Source organism: Ictalurus punctatus, chromosome 25, assembly GCF_001660625.3.
Source record: "Ictalurus punctatus breed USDA103 chromosome 25, Coco_2.0, whole genome shotgun sequence".
NCBI classification, from domain to species: Eukaryota; Metazoa; Chordata; class Actinopteri; order Siluriformes; family Ictaluridae; genus Ictalurus; species Ictalurus punctatus.
The window spans coordinates 11,156,110-11,177,481 of NC_030440.2; the positions used below are offsets into that span (position 1 = coordinate 11,156,110).

Here is a 21,372-nt window from a genome sequence, read left to right on the forward strand (position 1 = left end):
CATTGTAGAAAAAGTCAACTTATTTATTAAAATCAGTTTACAAGCATAGTGAAAAACACAGCTGACATCTTGTAGACAAAATCTAGACTCGTATTGTGTACACTTAGATTATGTCTAAAAGGTATATATTTTAAAAACGTGTTCAACTATATTACATATGATACAATCAGGAATTTTATTTAAAAGCAATTCTCAAAAGCAATATCCTTTAGTTAAACTGGACAGGCCCGAACAAAATATTCCATTTAAGTGAAGTGACAGCACTAATATTGTGATCAAGTACTATGTATATCTTTTTTTAATGTTGATGCTGGTTTTCACATTGTGTCCAGTAAACTTCTTTCTCCTACAGGTTTTATATTGGTTATAAAATCACAAGTAACTTGCTCATAAAAAACGCTGAGACAAAAAACAACATACACACTGGAGCCTGTGTTGAATGTAATGTTTCCATTCTGAACTTCATGTTAATTAAATATTTCTGCAACATTTCAGATATTTGGAAAAAAAAAAAAAGAAAAAAGGATAAAGTAATGGCTTCTCTTAAATAAACCATCACAAGCAAATGGGGAAGGCTGATCATTGGAAGGGTCCATACAGAAGTCGCCTCCTTGACAGTCTGAAAGTAAAAATTGAGTTGGGTGAGAAGTCGGTCGAAATGAAAATCAACATCATACAGAAACAGCATTGCAGTGAATGCTGGGTAATGTGTAGGCCTTTACCTTGGGGAGACTGAGACACCACGTTGATCCGAGGTTTTCATTGGTGACCTGGCTGTAAAAAAAAAAAAAAAAAATTATAAAATAAAGTAAACAAAAGGAAGCAAGCAAGCGATCATGTCTCAGGATGTACACAGAGCAGTCTGGATACTGCTATTTTCTACTGGTTTGTCGTGATACTTTATCTATTCATAAATCCAATTTAACGATGACCGTTAAGCTGGAACCAGCATTCCTTTAAACATGTTTATAGCCATATTGGGAAATTCATGAACGACTTAACATTACAAAGTGTACAAAATGTTCTTTCATTTATTTGTTTAGAAACATTTTGAAAGGTGTCCATGCTATCATCTGGACATCGTGAGCTCAAATGAAAATTACAAAGTGTACAAAATGTTCTTTCATTTATTTGTTTTGAAACATTTTGAAAGGTGTCCATGCTATCATCTGGACATCGTGAGCTCAAATCGTGATGATACCACAGCCATCTGTAGCCGGGACTATAGTAGTTCAAAAAGATGCACGAGTTAGCTTTCAACTTCTATAGTACAACATTTTTGTACTTAAGACTAAATTAGGGCAAAAATCCCCCAAAAAGGACATCCTATCTGTTACATTTAATGTTGTCAAATGTCTATTTAAAACAAAAATTAGTTAGTTCCTGTTATCACTTGTTATAACAGCTACATAGAAACAGAATTGCCTTCACAAGCCTTGTACTCTGTCTTCAAGTTAATAAAATCCAAAAAAAAAAAAAAAAAAAGCAGCTTGTCACGGTATCAAGAAACAGCAAAGCTTTCCACCAGAAGACTTTCCAATGTAGGAAAACTTAAGGTAAAGCTGTAACTTTAAGAGTAAAGACACTACAGAGACACTTTTTCAGAAAGCTTCATCTGCCTGCTATAATGTATTGTATATGATAATGTATTAGAAATAGCACTAATGTAAACCTCACATCTGCAACTACTGGCCTACTAATAAAAGTCCTGGATGTTTGTTTTTTTTGGTCAGTGAAGTGAACTAAGTTTCACTTTCTATGGCTAAGATTCAAGGCAATAAAAAAGCCCCTAAAATGCTAAGTGAGTGCATTAGACTTGGCAGAGCATCACAAGGTGGCATCTACAGGTCGTAGAATTCAGGTAGTCATTTGACCAAACATGACAATCATGACTATTTATTTAAGATCATGTTTATTTGTTCATTACTTTTGGTCTGCTGAAAATGAGTTATTGTGTTTAAAATTGATTTGATTCATCCAACATGCATTCACACAAACTTCTATTAAAAGGCACTGTTAAATTCGAAATCCAGAGTGAAGGAGTCCGAGCCAAACCAACAGAAATACCCACTGACCAGTTACTTACTGCCTGAATATGCTTCAGAAATGTCCAAATTCTGACATTCTCCTGCATCACTTCTCAGTGAATCTCTCTGCAAACATATGAGAAATTGGGGGGGGGGGGGGTTATTCCAAAAGTCAACTTTAGGTGATGCGTACTTTTTTTGTGGCGTTACATATCGTCTTACCAAAGATGGGGAGTAGTGTTGCGTCTGCAGGTCCGGTCTGGAACCTAGTCCTTTTCCATTGCTTCCTGATGTACTTTTCCGATGCTGTCTGATGGCTCTGAGAAATCCCGGGCTAGGACACTGCAAGAGAAGAGCCCTGTTCCAGGTGTATTGGTCCTCATTTGGCTCCACCATTGCAGTATTCGCATATCTGTTTGCCTGCTGCTGCTTTGGCCAGGACTGGTTAGTCCGGAGCGGTGAACAGCTCTCACGGAAACGCTTGAACCGCAGGGACTCCACTACCTCTGGCTCACGATGTCTCTTCTTTAGTCGGCTCCGTACAGGCGTTAGAGAGAGTGCGTACATGCTCTTGGAGAACACAGCAGGACTTTGGACCCCTGATTGCCTCTTGCACAGGTGACAGGAAGATGTAGGGTTAGTGCTACGACAGATAAAATGATGATAAAGACTCATGAACTCGGTATCAATCTGCCTGCTGAGCATCTGAGAGATGGAAGAGGATGGGTCAGAGAAGGATGGCTGACGCTTCAGCTGTTTGGTGGGATTTTCCTGATGGTGTGGGAATTGCTTGCGGGGAGAGGGGTATCTCTGGCCTTTGGAAGATTGGCACACCTCGGAGGTATGAATCACAGGTAATGCTTGCTTGGGATAGGAAAAAGATGTTTTCTGGTCGTGTTCCAGGCTAATTCTGGGCTTTAGAGGACTCCTTAGTTGAGAAAGATGACCACTGAAAGCTCTCTGTGGGGAAACAGCGAGACAATCAATGTGGTCCCTGTGCAGGCCTGAGCGATAGAAGGACAGTGGGGAATTAACAGAGTTGCCTCTTTGACTTGCGAGAGATGACATTCTGGCAATTTTTAATGGCGACCAGGTTGAGCTACAGGCAGAGGAGATTGGAACCCCATGAGATCTTGGCAAAGGGACAGGTTCGACAACATAGGTCTGGTTGAGATCTGGTGATGGAGAATGAGGGGAAGAAGAAACTGAAGACGGAGGCGTTGAAAGGTCCAGCACGCGTACAGGGCGATGCAACAACTCGCTGTTCGCAGAGCGTTGGTCAGTCCAATGGGACTCGTTTTCCACTCCTCGTTTTCCACATGTGCTCTCCACATCTCTTCTTGGCGAATAAAAACAAGCAGTGGATACAAGGGATGAATTACTGATGCTCTTTGCTGGTGAAAAGTCTGGCTTGCTTTTGCACGGTGAAGATCCCTGATATTTCAATTTACTTTTCTGGTGGTTAGTGATGTTATCATGGGGTGGTTTTGGGGCAGTGAGTGAGCTCTCTCTCATCCTGTTCAATGTATGATTATGAGTATTGTTGAAGCCATGACTGCGGTGCTGCGCTTGGGAAGACTGCCAGCGCCTGCGATGATACCTGCGCAAGACGGCACTAGCCACGTCAGTCACATGCTGACGTCGGTACGCCTGACCGATCTGGTTCAGCATGCTGGGATAGATGTCCAAGAGCGTGCCACCATGGCTGCTTAGTGTTCGTTCCAGATCCCGGTCCTCTTCCTCAGGCTGAGATGGCTCGCCCCACAAGCCGCTACGAGAGCTGCTTGTTGATTTCAGGGAGCGCTGGGACGTGTCAGAGCCACACCCTGTGTTTGAGACAACATGCTTAGTGTTGCACGGGGTGTATTCAGAATTCCTCTCTTATTTAATAAGTATTCATATATGCACAGCTCTACACAGCTGGCTTGATGAAATGTGTGTATAGGTTGGAACGGTGAGTTCTTACACAGGCTGGTATTGCCGTTTTCCATCTGAATGGAATGGTCAAGATCAGCCATTGTTACGTCCGTCTGAAATAGGACAATACAAGACCAAAAATAAAATAAAATAAAAAAAAAAATAGGGTTTTATTTACTTATTCAATTGTTCAGGAACATCACTCTCATCTATAAATCCATGTATGTAAAACAAATTAATCGGCAATGTACAGCTCATCTTCTAATTGTAATAGTATTACCTGTATCTCATATTACAGAAACCCCAGAAAGAAAGAAAACAAGGTCTGATTAATCCTTACATCATGATTTGCTGACAGAGAATTGAGAAGGCGTGTTAAATAAATAAATAAATAAATAAATAAATAAATGTATGTGTTTAAAAAAGAAAAAGAAAACACACCACTCGGCTTGAAGAGAGAGACGAGCTCACATCTTGATCCAAGAGGGTGCGTTCTTCCTGAGGACTATCCGACGCTAGATTAAAAAACAGAATAGAAAACATGGGCCGTGAAAAGGATTATCAATTGCAAAACAATTCATTGCAAGCATGCAGAAAAACACTGCCAAACAAAACGTTTCCTACCCTGAAGTGGCCGATCTTTGAGCTGATTCTGCAAGAACAATGAGCACATGTAAGGAAACATCACCATTCATAGAGAGTCTTTTCTTTGGTACTCTGGTGCAACCTTCTTGATTTTTACAAGGCACTGATGTGATCTTGTGAAAGTCAGTCTGACAGATTAGGCAAGAAGTCTAATATAATAATTATTATAATAATAATAAAACAAAAGAAGGAAGGCAGAAGCCAGTTTGTTTTTAAGCTTTAAAAGAAAAACAGCTGGTAGTGAATCATAGACAAACTACTTCCTTCCAAGATTGAACTGTCCACTAGCAAAATTTCCATACAAGTTGGAAAAAGTCGTCTTTGTTTACCGTTCATGTCCTTCACACATGGTTTTAAACAAAACAAAAATTAAGTATAATGTAAAAAAAATGTTGTATAATGTAACCTTGACATTTTTTTTTACATCACCGTCTGTGTTCAAATCAATTGTCGAGTTAGTCCACAGTCCGACTTGTCTGTGTCCAGCATGAAATGATTTTTTAATCAAAGTATCCTACTATCATTTTAAACTGTGTTACTACAATACACGGCCTTTCAATTATGACCCATAAACTTTGCATGTCCACGGTATAAACAAAACAAAAACATGACATTTTGTCCATCAAAACCAGACACCTGGTCTAAAGATGCATTACGTGATTTCAGTTGTTTTCTTCGTACCCTTAAGTGCCGCAGCTCCTTTTCTGCTGTGGCGCTGTTCAAAGGCACAGAACCTGCAGAAAAACACAGCCTGAGACATGCACACACACACTGACTCAGTCTTCTATTTCAAAAGGTTCACAACGTTTTACACCCGGACCCGGAATAATATTAGAATATTAGGATCATTGTTAAAATCTGAAACATTTTCTGGGAAGGCTTTCCACTAGATTTTGGAGCGTGGTTGTGGGGATTTTTTCTTCATTCAGCTACAAGAGCAGTAGTGAGATCAGGTACTGATGTTAAGAAGTGAGGAGGTCTGGGTGTGGTCAGTGTTCCAGCTCATCCCAAAGGTGTTCAGTGAGGTTGAGGTCAGGACTCTGTGGAGGACACTCAAGTTCTTCCACTCCAAACTTAACACACCATGTCTTCATGGAGCTTGCTTTGTGCACTGTGGCATCGTCATGCTGGAACAGGTTTGGGCCTTAGTTCCCAGGGGAACTGTAATGCTACAGCATATAAAGACATCCTACACAATCGGTTGTTTCAAACTTTGTGGAAGGCCCACACGTGGCTGTGATAGTCGAGTGTCCACATACTTTTGGCCACACAGTGTAACAAGTCAAAAAGGTTTAATTAATTACAGGGCTTATTATTATTCATCTAGTTATAAGGTTTGGTTTAAACTCATTTTGTTCAAACTAAGAACTCAACAATAACTTTAGTTAGTAATAGGGCTGGGCCGTATGACAAAAATATCACATAATACTTGAATACGTTTCTATGATACATGACGCGCATCACAATATATAATTTAGCTAACAGAACAGTAGTAAAATAAACACAAAAAACCCCCACTTTTGATTATACTTTTCTTTAATGCCTATGAAGACAAAATATGATCAGGGGATTTTTGTAATTACATCAAAATCAACAGCACCCATTCAGTACCATTTAACTTGTAATTATTAAAAACGCAAAAACAAAACCATACTAACAATATCCCAGGGGAAAAGTGTATCGCGTAATCATTCATCACGATATCAACATTATATCGATATATTGCCCAACTAAATAGTTAGTAAAGGTGGGTTCCACCGCTATACAAAATCTAACATCGATACAGCGGCACTGAAAATATTATCTCACCTTTCCCAGATATGAAGGTCATAGTTTTCAGACAGACATCAGGTCCTGGATCTGATAAATTCGAGTACTGAAAGAGATTATTGTTATTGTTTATAAAGAAGTCAGTTTCGCCTGTAGCCGTGTACAGCAGTAACACTCTTAACGTTAATAAAGATATCAAGCTAAGCTCGTAGCTAGTATGTGATTAGGTAGGTTAGCTAATAAGTTAATTTTAGTTAAATATCGTAGCTAGCTACTAGGGAAGATGGCTAGCTAACGTTCGCAAGAAGAAAGCTACTCACTTTTTGAAAAATCCGCTCCATCGTGTTTCTGAACATCTCGCCGTTTTTCTTGAACTGGTCAAAATTCAGGTCACTGTTTTGATTCGGGTCAGACCGGCCGTGATGGTACTCCATTTCAAAAGGCTATAACTCGCCAAATTAAAGAGATACCACCCGCTTCAGTAGCAGAGTTAATATTAACGTCACTCGCTAATCAGTACAATTTTTCAAATTTCCCCCCGATGTAAAATGGCTCGTGTTGATTGGCGGGTTGGAGGAAACGTCATTACACGTCATTTTTGTGCGACGCGATGTTTTGGAGCTGGTCCGAGCGTTCTGATGGTTTGGTTCACTGTAAATACGAACTGTTTTAGTAATTTATGAACTTGATAGCGGCGGATGAACAGCGTAGACATGAAGAGTTTGCACGCGATGGTGCGCGAGGCTGCTGTTAATCACGGCGATAAAACCGCTGCCATCTTCGACACCGGCGCGTCGCGTGCTACTTGCCTGACCTATCATCAGCTCGCAGCGTTAGGGAACGAGCTATGCAGACATCTGCAGGGAGCAGTAGGGGAGAATGCACGTGTTCTCGGTGTGTTCTGTGATGTGAGCATCTTCCTCCCTGTCTGGATCTTTAGGTATGTAAGTTTGTCTGATACACTGTATGGTCAAACGTATGTGCACACCTGAGCATCATACCTTGATGTGGTTCTTCCCCAAACTGTTGTTGGAAGTACACAGTAGTATAGGATGTCTTCCCTTTCTCTTCACTGGAAGTAAGAGGCCCAAACCTGTTCCAGCATGACAATGCCCCTGTGCACAAAGCGAGCTCCGTGAAGACATGGTGTGTTGATGTAGAAGAATTCACGTGTCCTGCACAGAGTCCTTACCTCAAAACCTTTGGGATGAACTGGAACACTGACTGCACCCCAGACGTCCTCACTTCTTAATATCAGTGCCTGATCTCACTAATGCTCTTGTAGATGAATGAACACAAATCCCCACAGCCATGCTCCAAAATCTAGTGGAAAACCTTCCCAGAAGAGTGGAGGTTATTATAAAAGCAAAGAGGGGGGGATAAATCTGGAATGGTATATTCATCAAGCACATGTGGGTGTAATGGTCAGGTGTCCACATACTTTTGGCCATATAGTGCAAACGGCATGCTGAGCCGCACTTCTATATTGCAGCCATAGCACATTATTGCTTCAGTTTCTCACAAAGTCACAGTCTCTTCACTGGTCAGTGTCTTGCAGGTGCCTGCTGCCTATGTTCCTCTGGACCCAGTCTCACCACCTCTGCTTACCATGAGAATAATGGACAGATGTCAGTTGAAGTTCTGCTTGATACAGAGCACTTTGCTGCAGGTATTAATTCTCTTTAGAGAATAGCAAGTTGATATTTCAGCTATTTTTCTTAAAGTATAACTAACTACAGTGAAACTAACAGGAAAGGTACTTTCTGAACATTTTAGCATTGATGATATCTCAGACCACTTGTTCACACGTCAACTCCTTTACTGTAGTGTAATAGCTGTATTACACTGAATTATGGCTAGTGTCATCATTTACATGATGCTTTCATTTGGCTAAAATGCTATCCTTTGGATGAGATGCAACGAAAAATATTAGTTTAGCTCATGTGAGTGGTTGGTGTAGACAAAATGCATGCATACACCACATACATTCGCACATACAGTCCCCTCCTAAAGTATTGGAATGGCAAGGCCAGTTTTTTTGTTTCTGATATACACTGAAGACATTTCGATTTGAGATAAAAAGATGAATATGAGATGATAGATGAGAGATCAGAATTTCTAGATGTTTGTTAATCAACTCTGAACATCGCACATTTTGTTTTGCATGCACCCATTTTTCAAGTGATTAGAAATATTGGAACATGTGACTAATAGGTGCCTCTTGTTACTCAGGTGTGCCCTGTTAAATTGAATGTTTAAAGAATTAATAGCTCTGAATGTCTACTCTTGGTTTGAGCCCTGGGCTTTGCCTGTGAAGACAGCATTTGTTGTTAAAAAGGTTAAACTGACATGAAGACCAGAGAGCTGTTTATGGGAGAAAAGCAAGCCATTGTGATGCTGAGAAAAGAGGGAAAATCTATCAGAGGCATTGCACAAACATCGGGCATAGCTAATACAACTATTTGGAATGTCCTGAAAAAGAAAGAAACCACTGGTGTACTAACAACCAGATGCTGAATGGTTCGGCCAAGGAAAACAACAGCAGTCGATGGCAGAAACATTGTTAGAGCTGTGAAGTAAATCCCCAAAACAACAGTCAGTGAATTCATGAACAACCTCTACAGGGCAGGGGTGAAGGTCTCACAATCTACCGTTCAACGAAGACTTTGAGAGCAGAAATATACAGGCCATACCACAAGATAGAAACCACTCATCAGCAGTAAGAATCAGAAAGCCAGATTGGAATTCGCAAAGAAATACAGAGATGATCCACAAACTTTTCTGGAACCAAGATGAACCTCTACTAAAGTGATGGAAAGGCCAAAGTGGGGAGAAATAAAGGAGCTGCTCATGATCCAAAACATACAACCTCATTTGTGAAACATGTTGGAGGTAGTGTCATGGTTTGGGCTTGCATGGCTGCTTCTGGAACAGGCTCACTAATCTTTACTGATGATGTAACTCATGATTGTAGAAGCATTTTAGGTGCTCTCCTACAGATTGGGTGGTCTGCTACAAAAAGTGCCATGTTCTAAGTTGTTTAATACATCTAGATGTAAATATGAGGAAATAAAAGCTGAAATTCTGATCTATCATCTCATATTCATCTTTTGATCACAAACCCAAATGTCTTCAGTGTATAGCAAAACAAATAAAAAATAAATTGGTCTTGCTGTTCTGATACTTTTGGAGGGGACTGTACATGCATTGAATAAATATTCAAATAATAGTTGCTTTAACACTTTTTTTAATCTCACACTTGTAAGAACAACTACAAACATCCTGAAAGCAGATTTTACTTTTAATGTGCATTTTTACAGGTTTTTCCCTTCCTTTTTCTTTCTGTCCAGCAATTCCAGAGTGCCTTTTCTGGTTCATTGTCAATTGAAGTGTTTGCAGCCTGGTCAGAACATAAGCTTACTTTAGTAAAGCTTCACAGAAATTCGCTGTTGTCAGCTGAAGTAAGCAACAGCCGGCTGGTGGAAGATAATCCGACGTTAAAGACACAGCAGGAGGAAAGACAGCCTCCCGGTGTTGATGATCCTGGAAAGGAACACCAGGCAGAAGAGTTAGCATATGTTCTGCACACATCTGGAACAACAGGGCTTCCTAAAATAGTTAAAGTTCCACACAAGTGTATTGTGCCTAATATAGTACATCTCAGGTGATTCTACAGCTCTATATTTAACACCTAATAGTAGCAGTTGAGCACTTTAACATAAATCTTTACATAAGTTAATTATATTGGCATGTTGTCTGTTTTTTAAGGACTTCCAGTGTTAAATTCAATCAGTTTTACTATTGTATAAGTTTGTGACGATGTGCAGTGATACCATGAGTTGCTTAATTTATGATCTCTTCAGCTCTTTATTTCAGGTGACCCCTGAGGATGTTGTGTTCCTAGCATCACCTTTAACCTTTGACCCTTCAGTGGTGGAGATGTTTTTGGCCCTGTCTTCTGGAGCTTGTCTTCTGATAGTTCCCTCAGCTGTGAAAAGGATGCCTAGCAGACTAGCCAATGTGTTGTTTAGACGAAACGCCACCACAATTTTACAGGTATATGTCTATAAGGAACATTTCAGTGATTTACTGATGCTTGAACTAAACTAGTGTTGGTTGAAGCAAATAAATAAATAAATAAATAAAAATGTAAATAAATAAATAAAAAACTTCAGCTGATATTTCCAAAGATTTTTCTGAGGTGGCAAGAAAGTACTGTTTTTTCCCCACGATACTGATGGTGAAACGGTGAGTGCCAGCCGATATTGATACACATCTGATATAGTTTTCTTTAAAAACTGCTTTTCCCCTTTATTTATTTATTTATTTATATTATTTAAACCTGACTTTTTCACATAAAAACCGCTTTCAGTATAAATATAATGAATATAGAAAATTATAAATATATTAAAATCAATCCTAACAAAAGAAAGAAGAGTCAGGTCTGTTTATATGGAAACATTTCCAGTTTCAAAAAAAAAAAATGTTCCAAATCCAATTCCAAACTTTGCCATTTGTCACAGGATCCGATATGTTTTCTGATCCACAGATGATATCCGATCCACAGTTTTTTGCTGGTATTACCTTGATACTGTTACTGGGTATCAGATTGATGCTATATCTTATTAGTAGTAGTAGTAGTAGAAGTAATATTACTGTATTTATTATTATCAGGCTATGCAGTAATGTAAAAATGTTCTAAAACATCACATTTTCTATTTGTTTGATATGTTTGGTCCTGTGTTTTTCATCTTGCGTTAATCAGAATAAATAGCACAGCATTAGCGGTATTATTTGCAGCTTGTTCTGTTGATATTGTCAGTCTCTGCAAGCAACAAAGTGATTACTCATTTTGTTCAACATGGTTGCATTTACTAGATTAAATTCTCCTTTTGTCTTGCTTGTTCATCAGTCCACCCCGACTCTACTGCGGCGCTTTGGGGGACGTGTCCTGCAGGAGGAGATACTCAGTGCAGGCTCCTCGTTGAGGGTGTTGGCTTTGGGAGGAGAGGTATGTCCATCGCTATTTCTCCTCAACAGCTGGAAACAAGCAGGGAACAAGACGCGTATTTATAATCTCTATGGCACCACAGAAGTTTCGTGCTGGGCTTGTTGCTACAAGCTGCCAGACTCAGATCTCCTCTCCTCAGACCACATGTGAGTGATACTTGACCTCTGACATTTAGTACACGAGTGTGCTCATTTTAAATAGTTGCTACACGTTTCTGTTTGTGGACGCTTGGAAGTTTCCCTGTGCTTGTAGAGTTCTATTTTAAAATGTATTAGAAAGGTAAGTAAAAGTTCTGAACAAGGTACAAAGTACATTTTGAGATATACAGTCTGAAATTGTTTTTCGTGAAGTGCATTGTGGGTAATTTAGAGTGTCATGTTTGAAAGGGACAGTGGATCTGTGCCTCTGGGGGAACCGCTCATGGACACTGCTGTGGAAGTAAGAGATGAAAATGGATGTTTGGTCACTGAAGGAGAGGGACAGGTCTTCATAGGTAATAATAATAATAATAATAATAATAACAATAATAATAATAATAGGTCAAATGTTTTAGTCTTCCTAACACACAATTGCGTATAGCATTTACTCTTTGCTACAACGATACGGGAGCCACTTGAAAACTAAGCTTTCCTGCTTTTTTATGCTAAAGTAGCGGTCAGACTGACTATGAACGGACAGACCATGACCTGGTGGAAAAAGCCAATTCACTGAAGGGGGAAAAGATACAAATATCAACAACATATATGCTTTGCGCCAACTTTATCTAGAAGAATGTTGACCTGTGAATTCGCAAATCTAGGTTTTGTGACAATAAACAAAAAACGTTAAACTGAGTTTGACGATACTTTTCTTTAATGCCTACATAGACAAAGACGATTAAGTTTTTTAAAAAAAACTATGTAAAATCAACAGCATCTGTTCAGTACCGTTTAATTTGTAATTAATAAAGCCATAAAAAAAAATCACCTTACCAACGAAATCTCAGAAAAGTGTATCGTGTAATCATTTATCATGATATCGATATTATCTCGATATATCGCCCAGCCCTATCTGTAATATTTGGCTCTGTTTGTATTGTTCTTGTTTTATGTCAGTTTATTAAAAGTATAAAACTTAAAAGCTTAAAAAAAAAAAAACCCAAAAAACGGCTGCATATTTTTATAAATACCGTATAGTTTAATTTTATGTCCTACTAATTGATTGGAAGGTTGTTATTTCAAGTCCCATTTCTTTGTCGAAATGAGTGTCAGTAAAATTCAGGGGTTTTTTATGCCTCTGATACTAGGTGTTGGAGGCATCGTTTTCGGGTTTTCCGTCTGTCTGAGATTCTCATTAGGACGATATCTCAAGAACTAGTTGAATGTTTGTTGGCTTTATATGGAATTATTGTAAGCAGCAGATGAACTGATGAGATTTCGGAACTGATCTGAACAGGGTCATGGTCACAGCAAGGTCAGATGTTGGATATGATTTTTCTTTAATAGCTTGCTTCTAATATGAAGTTTATTTAAGGGTATTTCGACCATATGTACTTGTAAACGAAGGATTAAACTTATTGGCGTCAGAGGCAGCCCCTTCAAGTTGTACTTGTTCTTCCTGCCTGCTAGGATGTTCTTGTTAGCAATATCTGTGTCTCTGTATTGGTATAACTTAAAGCTTAAAAAGTCTCAGTGTTGAATAAGTGCTTTCACTTGTGCATGCTACAGAGTGAAGAATTGAATTGTGTATTTGAACTATATTGTAGGTGGTCAGGAGAGAGTATGCTTGCTAGACAATGAGACGATGACTGCTGCGATGAAAGGAGTGATGCGTGCTACAGGGGACTGGGTGATGGTGCAGAACTCGAACCTTTATTACTTGGGTAGAAAGGACCGGCTGGTCAAACGGCATGGTCAGGTGCTACACCTGGATGCCTTACAACAGGTAGGTGCCTCTTTCCTTATGCCGCTTACCTGGGCTGATGATCTTGAGAACATATCGCTCTCAACTAAGAATTCTAAGCTTCCTGGAAAGAGCAAAGCATTCATCAGTCTGTCTAATCTTCTGGCTGTGTTTTGTCTCATTTGTTCTATCTGGCTATGCCAGGCCATGGAAAGCTTGCCTCAGGTAGAAGGTGGTGTGGTGGGTTTGCACAAGAGCAGCAGATTGGTGGCCTTTGTGGTGCCCAAAATTGACACAAGAACCGTGTCCTCTGAACACAGCTCCACTAAGGACTCTGAAGACTCCCAGGTTTCCTCCAGAGCTCTAGAAATGGAAGTGCTTCAAGGACTGTCTCAACTTGTGCCCAGTCACAGCATTCCAGATACTGTATTATTGGTTCCTGCCCTGCCACTCACTAATCATGGTACAGTGTGCTTTTTCCCAGTTTGTATCACAAATCAGTAGGCCTGAAGCATGCATCATGTAGGAAAAAAAACCCCAAAACCCTCACACCTTATTAAAATCACCAGTGCATAGCTGGAACATATTTTGTTGTAACAAGTTGTGGCTTTGTTCCTTTGTAACACTGATGACCAATAATCCTAGCACAACAGTCTCTCTCTCTCTCTCTCTCTCTCTCTCTCTCTCTCTCTCTCTCTCTCTCTCTCTAAAACTTGTCTTGAATTGTGAATTCGATAGGTAAAGTGGCCATGGAGAAGCTGATGAGGATGTACGAGAGACAGAGAGAGGGTAGCGGTAAGCACACTAGAGTTGGCAACATGGAGACTTTGAGAGAAAGACTACAGGCACTATGGAAGGTATGAGCATTATTACTTATTGCTTGGATGACCAACCAAATACTTCTGAAGAAAAATCTTGAGAATATCAAATTACATGCAGAACTAGACAAACTTAGCATCGTACATATCGCATATTTGTGCGTTAAACAAGCAAGTTCTCGGGAAGGCTTAGGGAAAGAGCTGTTAAAGACAACATGATGTTTTGCGTTTGTATTCTGATATGAAGAAATACCCTCGTGACGACCAGTCAGATGGCTTATAGAGAGCCATACTCCATAATTATTTTGAAACGGATGCCGATAAGGGGAAATGGGGCACTCCGGCCAGTTTGGGGTGTTGTTCTGATGGATTCGGCAGCTGACCTTCACAGCAAGACGCACACCATTGATGTACATCAGAAACAAGCCATTAAGTGTAGTGTTTTATCTAGCTCCCGGTGCTCGGCTAGTTATAATGAATTGCATAGAAAAGCATGACATTCTCTCCATCGATTGTTGCCACCTGTTTGAAGTTGCAATTGTGCAAGTCAACCAAAGGTAACTCTGCAGAGGGACTCGGGAGTGATGGGAACGTCCTGCTTGACTCCCTTATCCCCTCCTCTCTGTCAGCACTGTGTGATGTACCCAGAACAGTTTCTGCTCTTTTACTGGTCAGGACAGACCCAGTCCTAAATCAACCATCCACATGTTTGATTTGGCACAGGGTTTATGCCGGACGCCCTTCTTGACGCAACTGTCCCATTTTATCCAGGCTTGGAACAGGCATTGAGAGTACCAGTGGCTGGGTTGGTCCCCTGCCCGGGAATCGAACCCAGGCTGCGGCGATGAGAGCACGAGCTCCTAGCTGCTAGATCACCAGGGGCCTAAACCTTGGCTAATCTGTACCTAAAGTTACTAGTTGGGAAAGGCAAGGACTGACTAGCATTGATATTCTATGATTTTGGTCTTTGGAGTGGCACCAGAATATAAGTGTATTAGGAATTCACCTCACCTTCACCTCCTAGCCACTATCCAGTGCCACATCTTGAATCTGGTCTTGGTGGATCAGGGTCTAAAAGCAGCCTCAATCCACCATGTCCATGATGTGTACCGCTGTTAGCACTCAGCATGTCACCTCCAATTGGGAAGTGGCCTGCCTCCCCTGTACTCTGGCACTGAAGGCCTCATTCCAGCTCTTGGTGGATTGTACTGTACCTTCCTACTACACTCCTCTTAATCCACACCCCCACCGTCTACAATCATTTTTTCCAACTAGTGTGTTTTGGGTGACCTGGTCAAAAAATCAGATGATGTTGATAATTGTATCTTTTATGTGAAGAATACAGTTTAATCTTGCACAGCATGACTTTAAGGTTAAAAAAAAATAAAGCTTTGATTTCAGGGTGTGTGTGTGTGTGTGTGGTAGGAGTGTCTAGGTCTTTGTGATGATGGTGTTGTCGCAGACGATGCCCACTTCATGTTAAGCGGTGGGGATTCTCTACAAGCGCTACGCCTCTTCGATTACATCACTGTTACTATGGAAACCGCTTCTGCGGGTCTGCTGGAGGTCATTCTAGACGGCTCTTTTTCAGATGTCCTGAAACACATCACAGCAACCCACCAAAATCCTATCAAGACGACAGGCAAGAGACAACCCGAAAGTTCTGCGTCTGTTGTTCCATCTAAGAGGTACCACACAGAAGTTGACTCAAACTTTGACCCTGAGATGATTTTGCCACCTGTGGTGTCCTCAGAGAGAAGCACTATGAGATTTGTAGTTGTTCGTAGAGCTGGAGATGTTGTATTTTGGGATTATTTACAAGAGAATTATCAGAGTGCAGAACTCAGCCCATTATCTATAAGCAAACCAAGTCTGACCACCACGAACAGTTCTTCTGGAAGAGCCACAGACATCATTCACGTTAGTAGAGACATTCCATCTGGGGATGGACAAAGTCATCACTGTAACTCAGGAAGTGGTGTTACTTTACAACCAGGCATTACAAAAGACCGCCAACCCCTGGGCCTGCAGGTCTGTTGGAGTTCTGACACTGGCAGATGTGTGGACGCTTCACCAGTGCTACTGGTTGGTCCTGAGCGAACGACAGTGTTTATTGGGTCTCACTCGCACAGACTGCAGGCTCTGGACCAGAGCAATGGTGAGGTGGTGTGGGAGCGTGTGCTAGGGGACCGACTGGAATCTTCTGCTGCTGTTTCTAAATGTGGAACCCTGGTGGCATTAGGTTTGTAGTTAGAAATTATTATTGCAAGGTTTTTCCATCTCTTATGTTCTACAGGGTGTCCCAGAAGCTTCCATACATTGGGGAAATTGATGCGTTTTAGCAAAATGTCTTCTGAAATTTTTCATACTTGGTTTATATTAGATTTTTTTTTTTCAGATAGCCTTTAAGAACACCTTTGACAAAAGAAGAATATATTGAAATCATTCTCATGGCTGGATTGGAAAGCTGTCGCAAGGTTGTGATGGACTGTAACAGGAAACAATGCGAGCACTTCACACACGACACTGTCGCCAAACTTATTAACAAATTCAAAAACACAAATAGGAAGTGATGCGGACCGACTGAGAAGTGGACCTCCACGAACATCCACTGACGAAGGCAAAACCTATGTGGTGCTGGAATACATAGTCCCCTGTGTATGGAGACTTTTGGGACATCATGTAGTTTAAAATGAGGGCTTAATTTTCTTTTGATGGTTTGCCCCTAATATTCTGTTCGTCAAAAATTAACTTCATAATTCAGCTTTATGAAGCTCAATAAATTAGGGTTAAACATGTTTATATTGAAGAGAATTTTTTTGATCTCATAGTAACCAAGTAAATGATGGCGTTTGTCAATATGAAACATATTACTAATTTCCACTAATTTCGTATTTGTACTCGTACTGCTGTGAATCTGGAGGAATGTATTTTTTGTTTCCATTACCAATAGAGTATGTTGTAAGAGATATTTAATGAACATTGCAAATTATATATTTAGATATAGATGTATGTAGATTGATTTAGATACATATATAATATAATTAATATATTAAAGCAAATATAAATAATAATTAAAAATGAGTAAATAGTGTTTTAAATTTTATTTAAAAAACAAAAATAAGAATAATAGAATCAAGAGTACATCTATTGTTAAATATGTACTGTTGCCAGTAGAGCAAACTGGAGGGTTAAGGGAACCACTACAAGCCGATTAATTTTGGAGACATTGATTATTAATTTGTTCAGACATGCATTCTTTACAGTTGCAGCCAAAATGATTCAACCCCCATTGCAAAACAGACTTTCAGCTGTTTGCAATGAACAAATCAAACAAAAGCGATTGAAATAGTTCAACACAACGAATGCTTCAAGTGGTTTCCCCAAATTCAACTGAAAATGCAACTTATAATGATTTCTCCAGTTTCAAAATTATTCAACCCCTTCATGGCAAGCATTTTTAGTACTTAGAAGAGCACGAGTTTGCTGTTATGACCTGCTGCAAATGAGATGAACAGCTTCTGGCAGTGTTCCTGAGGAATCTTAGCCCGTTCCTCATGAGCAATGGCCTCCAGTTCAGTAATATTCTTGGGTTTACATGCTGCAACCGCCTTCTTCAAATCCCACCGGAGATTTTCTATGGGGTTCAAGTCAGGTGACTGTGATGGCCCTGGAGCTTCCTCACAGACGGCATGACATTTTCTACAAGGACTTCTTGATACTTCAATGGATCCATTTTGCCTTCCACACGCTGCAGGTTTCCAGTGCCAGAGGATGCAAAGCAGCCCCAGAGCATCACCGATCCACCACCATGCTTGACAGAGTGTTCTTTCTTCATTCTTCTTCCTCCAAACATACCGCTGACCCATTATGCCGAAAAGTTACAGTTTTGTTCCATCGTTCCACAGAACCGAATCCCAAAACTTCTGTGGCTTGTTTATATGATTTTGAGGCAACTTTTCTTGTGCTTTTGGGTCAGTAGTGGTGTAAGTCTTGGAGTTCTGGCAAGGAAACCTTCTGCGTTTAGTACGCACCTTACTGTGCTCACTGAAACCTCAGCGCCTGTTGCCACAAAGTCTTACTGCAGGTCTTTTGCAGTCAATCGAGGGTTTTTCACAACCTGCCTTCTCAGAAAACTGGCTGCAGGTATTGATAGCTTCCTTTTTCTGCCTCGTCCAGGTATTTTATAAATTTTCTACCCCTAGCCAGTTCAGGTATTTCATGTGTTCCAGCTCAAGCACACCTGGTGCAACTAATGAAGCACTTGATTAGTTGCATCAGGTGTACTTGAGACAACACCTGTTTTGCATATCTGTGCTGTTGTGAGGGATTCTATTCAGGGGGTTGAATAATTTTGAAATTGGAGAAAGTATTATAAGTTGCATTTTCAGATGGATTATTTTAACTGCTTTTGTTTGATTTGTTCATTGCAAACAGCTGAGTCTGTAAATTTTGACAATAAACCTGATTTACACTGGGGGTCAGATAATTTTGATTGTAGCTGACCGGTTTCACAGAAATGCTAGTATTAGGTGTGAGTGAATACCTACCATTACTGTTGATAGTCCAATGCCTGACCTCTGTTCTCAGGGTGTTATGATGGGCAGGTGTATTTTCTGAGCGTGGACTCGGGGCAGACGTGCTGGGTGTTTAAGACAGGAGATGCAGTGAAGAGTTCTCCTGCTGTAGACTCTCAGACTGGTCTGTTTATCATCGGGTCCCATGATGGATTTGTCTATGCATTAGAACCATTGGTAAAGACTACTCAATCAACCCATTACATTTTAGTAAATATTAGTGTTCTCAAGGCAGGCATGGTGGCTTAGTGGTTAGCACATTTGCCTCGCACCTCCAGGGTTGGGGGTTCAAATCCAGAATTTAAAAAACCTATTTATTTTCTGTATACAATGTTTCATTTTGATTGCCTGCAGAACTCAATATGCACAGTCAGCAGAGATCTTGTGTGTAAGGTATGTGTGTGTTTCAGGTGAAGCGTTGTGTATGGAAATACTATTGTGGAGGTGGTGCGGTGTTTTCTTCCCCGTGTGTCCACTCCTGTCCCAGGCGGCTATACTCGGCCACACTACGGGGGCAGCTCCATTGCCTCAGTCCAGTAAGTATTGGACCTTCTTTCTATATAGCAGAAAAACAGAGTTGCCTTTCAACCTGTGGATAGTAAGGTTTATTAGCATTGTAACATACCCCTTCATATGTACTATAAACAGATCATGCTGATATAGCTTTATCCTTTAAAAGAGATGACCTGTTAGTTTGAATTACAGATGAAATTATGTCTAATTCCAGCATTGCCCTCTCAGAAATCGGATTCTGATTTTGACTTTTTGAAGTTTAAATGTCATTTAATTTTTTTTGTGTGTTTGTTTTATAGGACAGTGGTAAAGTCTTGTGGACATATTCCACTGATGTTCCGTTTTTCTCCTCCCCTTCCTGTTCTGACTCCTGCGTCTGCATTGGTTCAGTGAATGGACACATCAGTGCATTGAGCCATGATGGAAATGTGGTAAGAGAAGGTACAGTAGGGGCTGTAGTTAAACAGGTGTGAACAAAGATGCAGTAAAGTATAGAAAGATTATGATCTGCATCCATACTTGAGTTTTGATAGAAACTTTAAACAAATCTGGCCAGTGTTTATAGAGATGTCGACAAGTTTTGCATGTGAAATAAAAACTTTTTTCAATCATATTCACCTTTCCTTAGTTGTGGGATTTTCTCACCGATGGACCTGTCTTTTCATCGCCATGCCTGGCCTCATTGCCACCTTCAGTCAATCAAAGAACCAGATCTGGAGCATACGACGGTTGCACAACATTATCTATAGCTTGTCAAGCTGTTTTTTGTGGGTCACATGATTGCTGTGTATACTGCATCAATCCTGCTAATGGATCATTACTGTGGCGCTTCCAAACCACAGGCAAGGTGTATTCCAGTCCTTTTGTTTTTGATGGTAGTCCCTGGGGCATAAGAACCCTGGTAGCTGTAGCTTCAACTGATGGAACACTGTGGGTACTAGATGGAGAACATGGAACACTGAAAGCCTCTTTCGTCTTACCTGGTGAACTCTTCTCCTCTCCTATCGTGTGGGGTCACACTGTAGTTGTAGGATGTCGTAATGACTACGTGTACTGCTTGGAACTGACTAGCAGGAAGGATTAACTAAAGCATCTCTGAGTACAATATGTCAGATGTTCTTATTGGTTAAATATGTAAATGGCTATGTAACGTATATAAAACGCTCTAAAATAATAGTAGCATTTTAGCACTATGTACTGGTATTGTACAGATGTTAATATATTATTTTGTCATATTTCCTAAGATAGATTTCTAGTAAAGGTCGACCGTTTTGTCGATAGTTAAAGCAATCGGTTATCTCCAGAAATCCACGCAGATAATTTTTCCTGGTTGCATCCGTTGAGGGAGCGGCTGAGAAGGATCTGCTGTCATTATCCAGTACGAGAGCAGCCTCTGGAGGCGAAATAAAAACTATCACTGACAAGTTTTGTTGTTATTTGAAATGATTTTTTTAAAATTCAGTTTGGATGTACAGTACTGTGCAAAAGTTTTAGCCACCCTAATTTTTTTTAGTACAAACTTTGTAATAGATGTTTTTTTTTTATATATATATTTTATGACTTCTACATTATTGAGTCAGTACAAAAAAACATTAGATTTCCAGCACAGAATTAAATGTTAAAGAAAAATGTTCGTATGTCGTTAAAGAAAGCAGCATATTACATAATAGAGATCACTTTTCAGACAAAAAAACTCCTAATGAAGGCTGCTGGATTTTGCTTCAAAGAAGCAAGTGCGACAGTCAAAGTCTCCAGAAGAACCGTCGCTGGTTCTAGAACATGCTCAATAAAACTTGCAGCTCATTATAAAACTGCACTAATTGTACCGTAGATTACTATTGAATTTTTTTTGTTTCATTTATTACTGTTTACTGTTCTTTATGGTATTTTTTTTCTAATATATGTAAAAACATTTAATTTCATTATTTTGAAGGCATCTTTGCTCTACAGCATTTATTTGCATGAGCCTAAAACTTTTGTACAGTACTGTATATCCTTTAATTACTTTAATATTTATTAATAGTTCATATATATTATTTCTACATTAATTTCATGTTAAAAAGTACAGTACATTTTCAGTAATGTTTATTATGAATAAAGTTCAGCAATATTTTACTTTGTGTGTTTTATGTTTTCATTCAGAATCAATTTTAAAAACTATCAGTTGATTAACCATTTATCGGCAGGTAGGTACCGCCCGACTTAGTTATCCG

General features: G+C 39.9%; 2 protein-coding genes across 7 annotated transcripts; one reads left to right on the top strand and one right to left on the bottom strand.

The window, feature by feature from the left end:
* Positions 1 to 2: 2 nt before the first annotated feature.
* si:dkeyp-117h8.4 (uncharacterized protein LOC572032 homolog) lies at positions 3 to 6,882 on the bottom strand. Its single transcript, XM_017455769.3, has 10 exons — positions 6,680 to 6,882; positions 6,399 to 6,465; positions 5,271 to 5,323; positions 4,569 to 4,596; positions 4,386 to 4,459; positions 3,994 to 4,057; positions 2,250 to 3,853; positions 2,087 to 2,153; positions 723 to 774; positions 3 to 619 (listed from the first exon to the last, which is right to left on the bottom strand). The coding sequence occupies exons 1-10, from the start codon at positions 6,791 to 6,793 to the stop codon at positions 580 to 582; spliced, it is 2,163 nt and encodes a 720-aa protein (XP_017311258.1). The 5' UTR covers positions 6,794 to 6,882; the 3' UTR covers positions 3 to 579.
* Positions 6,883 to 6,937: 55 nt separating this feature from the next.
* Positions 6,938 to 21,160, top strand: aasdh (aminoadipate-semialdehyde dehydrogenase). Of its 6 annotated transcripts, none has more exons than XM_017456055.3 (14): positions 6,938 to 7,299; positions 7,908 to 8,028; positions 9,710 to 10,023; positions 10,223 to 10,415; positions 11,272 to 11,516; positions 11,763 to 11,863; positions 13,115 to 13,293; positions 13,456 to 13,714; positions 13,990 to 14,108; positions 15,495 to 16,311; positions 18,660 to 18,823; positions 19,057 to 19,182; positions 19,459 to 19,590; positions 19,788 to 21,160. In XM_017456055.3, the coding sequence occupies exons 1-14, from the start codon at positions 7,058 to 7,060 to the stop codon at positions 20,241 to 20,243; spliced, it is 3,468 nt and encodes a 1,155-aa protein (XP_017311544.1). In that variant the 5' UTR covers positions 6,938 to 7,057; the 3' UTR covers positions 20,244 to 21,160. The 6 variants fall into 6 exon arrangements, with proteins under 6 accessions (XP_017311544.1, XP_017311543.1, XP_047007046.1 ...); XM_017456054.3 differs by having other exon boundaries at positions 11,757 to 11,863; positions 19,788 to 21,159; XM_047151090.2 differs by having other exon boundaries at positions 7,918 to 8,028; positions 11,757 to 11,863; positions 19,788 to 21,158.
* The last annotated feature ends 212 nt before the right edge of the window (positions 21,161 to 21,372 follow it).

What these genes read in the sequence shown, in the direction of transcription:
- si:dkeyp-117h8.4 (XM_017455769.3), bottom strand. Translation starts at nt 6,793, where the DNA reads ATGGAGTACCATCACGGCCGGTCTGACCCGAATCAAAACAGTGACCTG. An exon ending in CAAAGATCGGCCACTTCAGG is followed by an intron (nt 4,460 to 4,568) that starts GTAGGAAACGTT and finishes TTTTTAATCTAG; the next exon opens with CGTCGGATAGTCCTCAGGAA. An exon ending in AAACGGCAATACCAGCCTGT is followed by an intron (nt 3,854 to 3,993) that starts GTAAGAACTCAC and finishes TCTCAAACACAG; the next exon opens with GGTGTGGCTCTGACACGTCC.
- aasdh (XM_017456054.3), top strand. Translation starts at nt 7,058, where the DNA reads ATGAACAGCGTAGACATGAAGAGTTTGCACGCGATGGTGCGCGAGGCT. An exon ending in CCTGCCACTCACTAATCATG is followed by an intron (nt 13,715 to 13,989) that starts GTACAGTGTGCT and finishes TGAATTCGATAG; the next exon opens with GTAAAGTGGCCATGGAGAAG. An exon ending in GACTACAGGCACTATGGAAG is followed by an intron (nt 14,109 to 15,494) that starts GTATGAGCATTA and finishes TGTGTGTGGTAG; the next exon opens with GAGTGTCTAGGTCTTTGTGA.